We start from the raw sequence: 11,996 nt of genomic DNA, 5'->3' as shown, positions 1-11,996 counted from the left end.
TAACTAAATACAGAACTCCAGATATAAGTCCAGTACAGTGCTTCCAAATCTCATGGCACACATGTTCTTATTGTTCTTCAGTCACTAAGTCGTGTTCAGTTCTTTGCAAACTCATTGACTACAGCACACCAGGCTCCTTTTTCCTCCACTGTCTCCCTGAGTTTGCTCAAATTCATGTCAACTGAGTCAGTGATACTCTCCAACCATCTCATCTTGTACTGCCTGCTTCTCCTTTAACTTTCAATTGAAAGGTTCAATTCCTCAGTTCAGTTCAGTCGCTCAGTCGTGTCCGACTCTTTGTGACCCCATGAATCGCAGCATGCCAGGCCTCCCTGTCCATCACCAACTCCTGGAGTTAATTCAGACTCATGTCCATTGAGTCAGTAATGCCATCCAGCCATCTCATCCTCTGTTGTCTCCTTCTTCTCCTGCTCCCAATCCCTCCCAGCATCAGAGTCTTTTCCAATGAGTCAACACTTCGCATGAGGTGGCCAAAGTACGGGAGTTTCAGCTTCAGCATCATTCCTTCCAAAGAAATCCCAGGGCTGATCTCCTTCAGAATGGACTGGTTGGATCTCCTTGCAGTCCAAGGGACTCTCAAGAGTCTTCTCCAACACCACAGTTTAAAGGCATCAATTCTTCAGCGCTCAGCCTTATTCACAGTCCAACTCTCACATCCATACATGACCACTGGAAAAACCATAGCCTTGAGTAGACGGACCTTTGTTGGCAAAGTAATGTCTCTGCTTTTGCATATGCTATCTAGGTTGGTCATAACTTCCCTTCCAAAGAGTAAGCATCTTTTAATTTCATGGCTGCAATCACCATCTGCAGTGATTTTGGAGCCCAAAGAAAATAAAGTCTGACACTATTTCCCCTATTTCCCCATCTATTTCCCTTGAAGTGATGGGACCGGATGCCATGATCTTCATTTTCTGAATGTTGAGCTTTAAGCCAACCATTTCACTCTCCACTTTCACTTTCATCAAGAGGCTTTTTAGTTCCTCTTCACTTTCTGCCATAAGGGTGGTGTCATCTGCATATCTGAGGTTATTGATATTTATCCCAGCAATCTTGATTCCAGCTTGTGCTTCTTTCAGCCCAGCGTTTCTCATGATGTACTCTGCATATAAATTAAATAAGCTGGGTGACAATATACAGCCTTGACGAACTCTTTTTCCTATTTGGAACCAGTCTGTTGTTCCATGTCCAGTTCTAACTGTTGCTTCCTGGCCTGCATATGGATTTCTCAAGAGGCAGATCATGTGGTCTGATATTCCCATCTCTTTGAGAATTTTCCACACTTTATTGTGATCCACACAGTCAAAGGCTTTGGTATAGTCAATAAAGCAGAAATAGATGTTTTTCTGGAACTCTCTTGCTTTTTCCATGATCCAGCAGATGTTGGCAATTTGATCTCTGATTCCTCTGCCTTTTCTAAAACCAGCTTGAACATCACAGTTCACGTATTGCTGAAGCCTGGCTTGAAGAATTTTGAGTCAGTTCCTAGGCAGGATGATAAGAAGGCCAGGGGTCCCCAAGGAGATAGGGATCTGGAATTCTCAAGGAAGAGGAAAGGACTTTTTTTTTTTCCCTCTTCATTCCTTAGTCTTAGGCACATAAAACATTTTTATCTTTAAGCCTTGAACTGATGATTACACAACAAACAACTCAGTTTAAACTCTGTACTAAGGATTACATAACAACAACATATTCTGCTTGAGGACAGTTTCTCCTTCCTGAACACCTTCTGGCTCATCCTGTTATCTTAAAAATGTAAATTGTGGGAGCATGTCTAGTAAGATTTTTACAACGTCTAAACATTCTTTTGATTCATTGTAATAACTAATTAAAACGTATATAACTCCATTGCTAACACTAGCAAGGGGGCACTCTTTCTGCCCTCTTCTGATGTCTATGTCAGAAGCTTTCTCGATCTCTTTTTTTTTTTTTTTTTAACTTTTATTTTATTTTTAAAGTTTACAATATTGTATTAGTTTTGCCAAATATCGAAATGAATCTGCCACAGGTATATCTCGATCTCTTTTATACGTTAATGAAACTTTATTACACAAAAGCTCTGAGTGATCAAGCCTTGTCTCTGGCCCCGGATTGAATTCTTCTCCTTCGGAGGCCAAGCATCCCGGAGTCTTCCATGGTTCAAAACCTTCAGCACATGCAGCTCCCACATCTTAGCTGTTGCTGTTTTCTATGAATCTGCAGCATTCATGTATCTGCAGCCATCATTGGTCAGTTTCATGGACGAAGGAAAAGTGTCCTCTCTGTTTTACACTATTGTTGTGTCCATACTGAATCCCCTGATTTATAGCCGACAGAACAGAGATGTCAATGTTGCCCTAAAGAAAATGCTAGAGAAAGGAATATTCTTTTGATCAGAAATAATATGAGAATGATTGTTTAGTCTACATGACTAGCTATTTTATTGTGTAAGTTGATATTTAATTTTAGCCCACATGTCAATATATATTTATCAACATATACCCATACATTTAGTGGCATTATATTGACAGTATTTCATATTCATATGGCCTGTGATGCCATTTGTCTCTGAGTTTTTTCTCTCATAAACATCACTGAGACACAGATTAAAAGAAATACTAAGGATGATCTGGATCCATGGACCCACTAAAGTCATCAACACCATCTCTCCCTCTGTTCTTCTCTACAATTGATAAAAACCCTCAGTTGATTAAATATCTTCTAGCAGTTATCACTAATGTTCTTTCTTCTGTTTGATAAAAAACAACAAAACCAATAGCAGTATAATGACTGTAATCTCTACCTTTTGCACATCTAATCTGGAAAAGTATTTTTCCCAAACTTTATATTCCCAACTTGTGAATATCTGACTTCTTAAGTCATTAAGTTGCTTTGAGAACCAACACTGGACTTGGAAAAAATTTCTAGATATAACCCTGAAAGCATAATTCATAAGAATTGATAGTGTGGATTTCATCAAAATTAAAATATTTTGCTTTTCAAAGAGAATGTTAAGTGAATAAAAAATGGTTTTAGGTAAGTGCATACACATATTTTCATAGATAGATAGATAAACAGTAATTTCAAAGTTTCATATTTTGCTTTTTTTTTTCCTGTGTGTTTCTGTGTGTGTGTGTGTGTGTGTGTGTGTGTGTCTCACTGGGTGTGTCTATTTCAGTATGTGTGTGTCTCACACTGTATGTGTGGGTCTCTCTTTCTCTCAGTTTGTGTGCATGTGGCTCTCTCAGTGTGTTCGTGTGTCTCTGTCTCATTGGGTGTTTCTCTATCTCATTGTGTGTGTCTATGTGTGTGTGTGTCTCTCAGGTTTTATGTATGTGTGTCTCTCTCCCAGTGTCTGTGTGTCTGTGTGAGTGTGGCCTCTCTCTCCATGTGTATGTCTGTCTCTCTCAGTGTGTATGTCTCTCAGTGTGTGTGTGTGTCTGTGTCAGTGTGTATGTCTCTCTCTCAGTGTGTGTCTGTGTATGTATATGTGTCAGTGTGTGTGTGCTTTCTCTCGTTCTGTGCCTCTCTCTCACTGAGCATGCGTGTGTGTCTCTTCACAGTATGTGTCTCTCGGTGTGTGTGTCTATGTCTTTCAGTGTGTGTATGTGTCTCTGTATGTTTGTGTCTATCAGTGTGTGTGTGTTTCTATCTTTCAGTGTTTATGATTCTCTCTCAGTGTGTGTGTCTCTCTGTCTCTATGTTTGTGTGTTGGTGTCTCTCAGTTTGCATGTGTCTCTCTGTCTGTGTGTGTGTGTTTCTGTGCATTCTTAAATTGCACTTTTTTTTATAATACATGAAAGCCATCTGACCTGCTATAATGCATTATCTTTTTTAGTGCATCATGTATTCTCTTCATGAGAAACGCTGGACTGGAAGAAACACAAGCTGGAATCAAGATTGCTGGGAGAAATATCAATAACCTCAGATATGCAGATGACACCACCCTTATGGCAGAAAGTGAAGAGGAACTAAAAAGCCTCTTGATGAAAGTGAAAGTGGAGAGTGAAATGGTTGGCTTAAAGCTCAACATTCAGAAAACGAAGATCATGGCATCCGGTCCCACCACTTCATGGCAAATAGATGGGGAAACAGTGGAAACAGTGTCAGACTTTATTTTTCTGGGCTCCAAAATCACTGCAAATGGTGACTGCAGCCATGAAATTAAAAGACACTTACTCCTTGGAAGGAAAGTTATGACCAACCTAGATAGCATATTCAAAAGCAGAGACATTACTTTGCCAACAAAGGTTCGTCTAGTCAAGGCTATGGTTTTTCCTGTGGTTATGTATGGATGTGAGAGTTGGACTGTGAAGAAGGCTGAGCGCCGAAGAATTGATGCTTTTGAACTGTGGTGTTGGAGAAGACTCTTGAGAGTCCCTTGGACTGCAAGGAGATCCAACCAGCCCATTCTGAAGGAGATCAGCCCTGGGATTTCTTTGGAAGGAATGATGCTGAAGCTGAAACTCCCATACTTTGGCCACCTCATGCGAAGAGTTGACTCATTGGAAAAGACTCTGATGCTGGGAGGGATTGGGGGCAAGAGGAGAAGGGGACGACAGAGGATGAGATGGCTGGATGGCATCACTGACTCGATGGAGGTGAATCTGAGTGAACTCCGGGAGTTGGTGATGGACAGGGAGGCCTGGAGTGCTGCGATTCATGGGGTCGCAAAGAGTTGGACACAACTGAGCGACTGATCTGATCTGATGTATTCTCTTTAAGTCTTTTTACAATATCCTTTTATGTTAGTGTTAAGCTACCCTAAGTCACTTCAGTCATGTCCGACTCTGTGTGACCCCATAGACGGTAGCCTACCAGGCTCCCCTGTCCCTGGGATTCTCCAGGCAAGAACACTGTAGTGGGTTGCCATTTCCTTCTCCAATGCATGAAAGTGAAAAGTGAAAGTGAAGTCGCTCAGTCGTGTCCGACTCTTAGCGACCCCATGGACTGTAGCCTACCAGGCTCCTCCGTCCATGGGATTTTCCAGGCAAGAGTAATGGAGTGGGGTGCCATTGCCTTCTCCGTTGTTAGTGTTAGGTGATACTAAAGAATCCTAGAGTTTACCTTGTTTTAGTTGTGTGACTGGACTCTAGAAAACAAGTGTGAATCTATTGCATACTTCTGGCACTATACTAGAAGCCACATCAGCCACAATACCTAGAGCGAACCCTAGATCTTCCTTTCCAAACGAGGATATTTCTTACATATGTATAACTTTTCATATTTATGAATCATATGAAAAAGTATTCTTCCCTTCTGAGTCACATTCAATTCAACATCTTTGAGGTATCAAAGAACCATGCTTAACTTTCTCCTCTTTGATTTTCTTGACCAATTTCTACCACCCTCCCATGTGCTTATAAAAGAAATAATATGTGAATACTTACTCTGTATACTGGTCATGTCAGGCTTACCATTACCAAGTCAATGGGTTGCTAATCCAGGCAACTCAGGGTTACAAATTGAAGATGCTGTCACTGGATGTGTGTGTGTGTGTGCTCAGTTGTTCAGGCATGTCCAACTCTTTGAGGCCCCATAGACTGTAGCCTACCAAGTTCCTGTGCCCATGGAATTTTTCAGGCAATAATACTGGAGTGGAGTGCCATTTCTTACTCCAGGGAATATTCCAAATCTAGGATCCAACCCACGTCTTCCATGGCTCCCAAAAGAGAAGCATCAAATCTATCATTCTATTTGACTTAATAATAGTTTCAATTTCTTTCTCACAAGCATTTATGCTGATGAGAGAGAATTGAATTACAAGTGGATTTTGAAGGTCATTTTAATACCTGAAGGAAGTTAATTAGTATAAATTATTTGTGAAAATTTATTTCCTGTTGCTGGATTTAGGGTATTTCAATGTTTATACTCATGATTCATAAATCATCATGGATTCAGTCAAGTCTGTTAGAATGTGAGAACCAGACACACTCACTTCTGTACTTTCTTTGTTACCTGATAATTCAAGGTACCCAAAACCACTGGAAAGTGGCTTCAGAAATTTAATCAGAAACAGAGAAAGTTAATATTCTGATACATTTGGACTGAAATGCATTTATGAGCAGAAGTCTTCTTCCTTCAGCTTTCTCATATTCTAAGAAGGGTTTGTTAGGTCAGTCATACAAATCCTTAAACACTTTATTACATAGCATAACTTCTGTGATCTTCAAAACGCATAGGAGAATATAATGAAGATCCATACAAAATGTACTCTGTATAGATCTAGAAGACAGAATGTACTCTGTGTAGATCTAGAAGACAGATCTATAGGCTCATGAAAATAACTTGATTGCTGCCTAGTTGGTATATGAAAATAATATGATTTGTAATAGACGCTACACTCTAACATCAGCACACTAAGACTAGTTGTTATGGGCCAATGGTGTCTCAGGAATTGTTGGAAATGTTGTATAACATTTGAGATGTTATAGTTTATGAAATGTGGAAAGAAGATGGGTTACAATGGCAAATACCAGTGTTTGCCCCTGCAGCCTCTTTTGTTGATGAAATTAGACATTTATTACTGTAAATGATTTTTTACAATGACAAAATGAGAGACATTTAGGGAATATAGGTATTATAATAATTAATAAAGTTTTGTACTTAAATGTTTGTGAAAGTTTCCTTTTCTGATTTGTGCAAGAGACACTACACTCAACTGTTCTTGTGATGTTGGTTAGGATCATAAGGATATACTATCTCTTTTGTTTGTTTGTTTAAATTTATTTATTTTAATTGGAGGCTAATTAGTTTACAATATTGTATTGGTTTTGCCATATACCTTTTCTTATGAAGACTTAGCCAGATCAGCTTATCTTCTTTTTGCTTTTCAGGAATGCTTGATTTCTATAAACCAAGGGATGAAGAACTATGGCATTAGTTGGTATTAATTCTGCAACATGCTCATTCAGAGTTTCAGCTCTTATCCTGGAGAGGATAACATACAAATCTATAGCATCATCCACAATACCTAGAGTGAACCCTAGATTTTCCTTTCCAAACTTGGATTTGTTTTTTTCATATGTATAACCTTTCACATGTATGAATCATATGAAAAAAGTATCCTTCCCTTCTGATACACATTTAATTCATCAGTCTTTGAAGTATCAGGGTTCAAAGAACCATGCTTGACTTTGTCCTCTTTGATTTTCTTGACCAATTTCTACCACCCACATATGCACTTATAAAGTAAAATGTGAATACTTATTTTATATAAATGCTTTTGTGTTAATATAAATGCACAGACTTGCAAAAGTGAAACTTCAATTCCCAGGTATAGAGGTAGGATTTATTTCTGAGTGAGACCATTTCAGGCCAGTTGGGTGGGGAAAATATCTGCAAAACTTAAAGAATATTTGAACTTATAAATAGAAGTGAAATAAAGAAATAGGCTGGTATTTCTTAATGATGAAAATTTTCATTGATGTTGCACCATAATCTGAGATATTCCCTTGGGAATCGTCCTCAGGAAATGAAATTTCTCTGTAGCTATGGGACCTATTGAAATATAATATGATATTGAGACTCACCTCCCTCTCTGGAGCTACAATCTAGTACCATAAATGTTTCAGTGAATAGTAAATAAAGACAATTAATGGTTGAGGGGGAGCCTGGAAGACTTCTCTAAATCATAAGAATGAATCTGTGAGTGGATTTTCAGTCATAAAGGGGCAATTTGCTTCTGTATTGTCTTTTTTTTGGGGGGTGGGGGACACTAAACTTGGAATCAGAAGATTTGAGTATGACTTGCTCTTCACTTTTTAGTTTTAGCAAAGTTTCCAGCTCTCTGAATGTCAGTGTTCTTTTTTAGAAATTGGGGTTCATTACCACTACTTCACAAGGATTTTGTGAGAATTAAGAGATCATAAAATTACATGATAACAAATAAGAAATATAAACATATCTTTATTTTAAGGTTATTATTTTGCATGAATGTTAGAAAGGCAGAATTAGTAACTCAGCAGATGTTCCTATTGTTCTTTGTGGGAGAGCCAACTCTACCACCTAACAGATGTAGGAACTTGGTCAATTTTTTAAAACTCTTTGTGCCTCAGTTTCCTAATGTAAACAGGAATTAACCCTACCCACCTCAGAGAATTGTAGTAAGAACTAAAGGTGTTAATGTACATGAAGTATTCAGTAGTGCCTGGACATATTTCTATTAACATAACTCAGGTTTTGTCTCTTTTAATTAATTCATTTTTATATTAAAAATTGAATTACAATTATTTTACAAGCATGTTGTGTTATTTTCTGCTCTATAATGGCATGAATCAGATTCATACACATATTCCTCCCCTCTTGAGCCTCCCTCCTATCTTCCCATCCCACACCTGTAAGTCATCACAGAGCACCAACCTGAACTCCCTGTGCTTTATAGCAGGTTCCTACTTGCTTTAAAGAAAAATAAAAAACTACGCACCAAACACAAAAGCGTCCCAAAGAGTTTCTGTCATTTTAAAGGACTCTTGCTCAGTGGCATTCTGGCCTTCTCCATGGCACGTGTCTATCTTTTATTAAGATACATTAAGAATGGTATCAAGCTGTTATTGTAACTTTTATAACTATATTCATAATGCTTATTGTTATAGAGGCAGATAGATTTATCATATTTAAATCAAAGCCATCTGCTTACTAGGAGAATCACTTGTTAAATTTGTGCCTCTTCAGATATATTTGAGAAAATGAACAAAGTAATAAAGGCAAAGAATTTCAGAGGATATTAAAGGTGCAAGTAGGAAATAATTGCATTTAAATTGGGAATGAAAGTTCTTCATATCTGAAAGAATATCATCATACAAATAATCAAACCCTTGTCATGATGAGAACACAACACTTAATAAGGCAACTTAGCCGTTAATTTTTTCCTAGACTGAAATAAAATCTAACTTTTACTAGTTCCACTTTTGTACACATCATTTGCTATGGATGAGCACACAGCCACATCTACATAGCAGCTCTTCAATTATTTGAAGATGAAAAGCAGGTCTCAGCTTCTCTAAGTAAAAATTCCTAGGAGCTTTCACGGTAAAAAGGTTAGAAGTTTGACTCTGCGAACAGACAGGAGTTTTAATCTCACATCAGTTATTTTCTAGCTACATGATCAGGTTACTAAAAACTCCTGTGCTCGTATGTCTTCTTTCACTTAATAAGGTTGTTTCTGAGACTTAAATTTAAAAATAAAAGAAATTAGCATAACACTTGCAAATAGTCAAAAGCTATTATTTTAATTTAACCATTTTCATATGGAATAATTTCATTTAAATGGAATAATTTCAATAAAGTCACTTTATATATTTATAATGTTCCTTTAAAAGTATTTAGTTTATTAATGTTGTTTTGTAAATTACACTTGCTAGAAGGACACATAATGAGATAATTAAATAATTGCTTATCCTTTATTAAATAGCTTCTTGGTTTGACATCAGTGCTGACACTTGGAGACCTGTATTCTATTTTGAAGTCCAACATTCTAACACAGATGAGGAACACCTCAGAGGTGACTGAGTTTATTCTGCTGGGTATACCGCACACAGAGGACCTGGAGACCATGCTCTTTGTCCTGTTTCTGTCCTTCTACATCCTCACCCTTATGGGGAACCTGCTCATCCTACTGGCAATTGTCTCCTCCACTCGGCTGCACACTCCCATGTACTTTTTCCTGTGTAAACTGTCTGTGTGTGACATATTTTTTCCCTCTGTGAGTTCCCCCAAGATGCTCTTCTACCTAGCAGGGAACAGCCGAGCCATCTCCTATTCAGGTTGCGTGTCCCAGCTCTTCTTCTACCACTTCCTGGGTTGTACCGAGTGTTTCCTGTACACAGTAATGGCCTATGATCGCTTTGTTGCCATATGTTACCCTCTGCGCTACACAATAATCATGAGTCACAGACTGTGTGCCATCCTGGCCATGGGCACCTCATTTTTTGGGTGCATTCAGGCCATCTTTCTAACTACACTCACCTTCCAATTGCCCTACTGTGGCCCCAGTGGGGTGGACTATTACTTTTGTGATATCCCAGTGATGCTAAAGCTGGCTTGTGCAGACACCTCGGCCCTAGAGATGGTGGGATTCATCAGTGTGGGTCTCATGCCCCTCAGCTGCTTCCTTCTCATCCTTACCTCCTACAGCTGCATCGTTTACTCCATTCTTCAAATTCGATCAACTGAAGGCCAACAGCATGCCTTCTCCACCTGCAGTGCCCACCTCACTGCCATCCTCCTCTCCTTTATGCCAGTGGTTCTCATCTACCTGCAGCCCACCCCTAACCCCTGGCTTAATGCAACTGTTCAGGTCCTGAATAACCTTGTCACCCCCATGCTTAACCCCTTGATATACAGCTTGAGAAATAAGGAAGTGAAATATTCTCTGAGGAAGGTGCTAGAGCAGGTGGTCCTCATTCATGAAAAGTGATAGAGGTCATACCATATTGTTTATGAGAGGACTTTGCACAGATATTATCTCTGCTCTCTTTTACAGATGAAGAAGCTAAGATTAGACAATATGAAGTGAATTGCTCCAGGTCACTAATAAATTATCCTACTCAGGAGGGATAATAGAATATTCTACTATTCCCAGTTGGCAATAAAAATGCCTAGGCCTTCTGTCCCTCCCTCTATATCTTCCTCTACTCCTAATCCTCTCCTGTTCCCTTCTCCCTTACCCTAGCACTTCCTCATCTTGGCTGACATGATTATATGATTAACCTCTCAAAAGCCTGCATCAGATAAGTCCTCATTTGATGGTCCAGGGATTGTAGAAAAATGGGAAGGTTTCAACCATATGCCTTCTAGTGGTACTCTGTGACTTCTGAAATAAAAAGAAATTGTGTAAAGGAAAATGACTTCTGGGTGAGACCTCAGGACCTTTGTCTCCTAATGACTGAATCATAGGTATCAATGTGTTGTATCACCCACAAAGCCTGTCTATTGGTGTTTAACATGAAAACAAGCCTTGACTGTGATTTGAAGTTGTAGATGAAAGAGAATGTGAAGAAGGTAGCCAGGGGGAGTCTGTGAAGGGGTGACTAGTTCTGTTGTTTTTCAGTATTAGAAATTTTAGTATGTCTTTATAATCCCAAGCACAACAGCAATCCATGCAAAATCTAAGCTGCTATTGTTCCACGGTTTTGGATACTTTGCTTACAAGAAAGCTGTGACTTTAGTCCTGCCCCTCTAACTTTCTTTTTTCCTTTGTCTAATGAGCTCAGCATAAAATACATGCTATTCTAGTCCAGGCAGAGATTTGAAGGAAAGTGAAGGGTGAGATAAGAAGAGAAGATGATGATGGGAAGAGAAAGGAGTTATTGGAAGAGAAGAGAGTGATTGGTGATTGAAAGAGAAGCGGGTAATGTGAAGAGAAAGATGTGATGGGAAGATAAATGGATGCTGGGAAGAGAAGAGGTAGAGGCCAGTCAGCCCTCCCTTTATTTATTTTCAGGATCAGAGTTCAGTCAGGGATTCTCCCACACTTTAACCAGTCACAACATTGTGTTTAAAAGCTCATATCAGGGTGATGAGGTGATGCATGTTTTTAAAGGGAAGAACATTTCTCCCACTCATTTCTCTTAAACCCTGTGCCTTTTATTCTTTCTAACAGAAATGCTCCTTCCAGCATCTTTAGTAGAACAAATTAATTCTTATCACTGTTAGTTGCTCAATCATGTCTGACTCTTTGTGACCCCATGGACTGCACCCCACCAGGCTCCTCTGTCCATGGAAAACTCCAGACAAGAATACTGGAATGGGTAGCCATTCTCTACTCCAGGGGATCTTCCTTACCCAGGGATCAAAACTGTCTCCTACACTGGAAGCAGATTCTTTACCGTCTGAGCCATCAGGGAAGCTCACTAAAGACCCCGTTAAAATATTTCCTGTGTGAAATTTTATACTAAGCAAGTCAGGCTCTCATTTCTTTGTGTTTTAAATTAGACTTAACAAAAATATCCCTCCATCATGCCAGGATAAGTTTTAGCAAAGCATTTTCCAACACT

The 11,996-nt window shown here is 39.0% G+C and overlaps 1 protein-coding gene across 1 annotated transcript; it reads left to right on the top strand.

Moving 5' to 3' along the window:
• The first annotated feature begins 9,484 nt into the window (after positions 1–9,484).
• On the top strand, positions 9,485–10,417 carry LOC113886576 (olfactory receptor 149-like). Its single transcript, XM_027532922.1, has one exon. The coding sequence runs from the start codon at positions 9,485–9,487 to the stop codon at positions 10,415–10,417; it is 933 nt and encodes a 310-aa protein (XP_027388723.1).
• The last annotated feature ends 1,579 nt before the right edge of the window (positions 10,418–11,996 follow it).

This window comes from Bos indicus x Bos taurus, chromosome 29 (genome assembly GCF_003369695.1).
Source record: "Bos indicus x Bos taurus breed Angus x Brahman F1 hybrid chromosome 29, Bos_hybrid_MaternalHap_v2.0, whole genome shotgun sequence".
In the NCBI taxonomy this organism is placed as follows: domain Eukaryota; kingdom Metazoa; phylum Chordata; class Mammalia; order Artiodactyla; family Bovidae; genus Bos; species Bos indicus x Bos taurus.
The sequence above is the reverse complement of the archived record's forward strand: the minus strand, read 5'-3'. Positions and strand labels throughout refer to the sequence as shown.

What these genes read in the sequence shown, in the direction of transcription:
- LOC113886576 (XM_027532922.1), top strand. Translation starts at nt 9,485, where the DNA reads ATGAGGAACACCTCAGAGGTGACTGAGTTTATTCTGCTGGGTATACCG.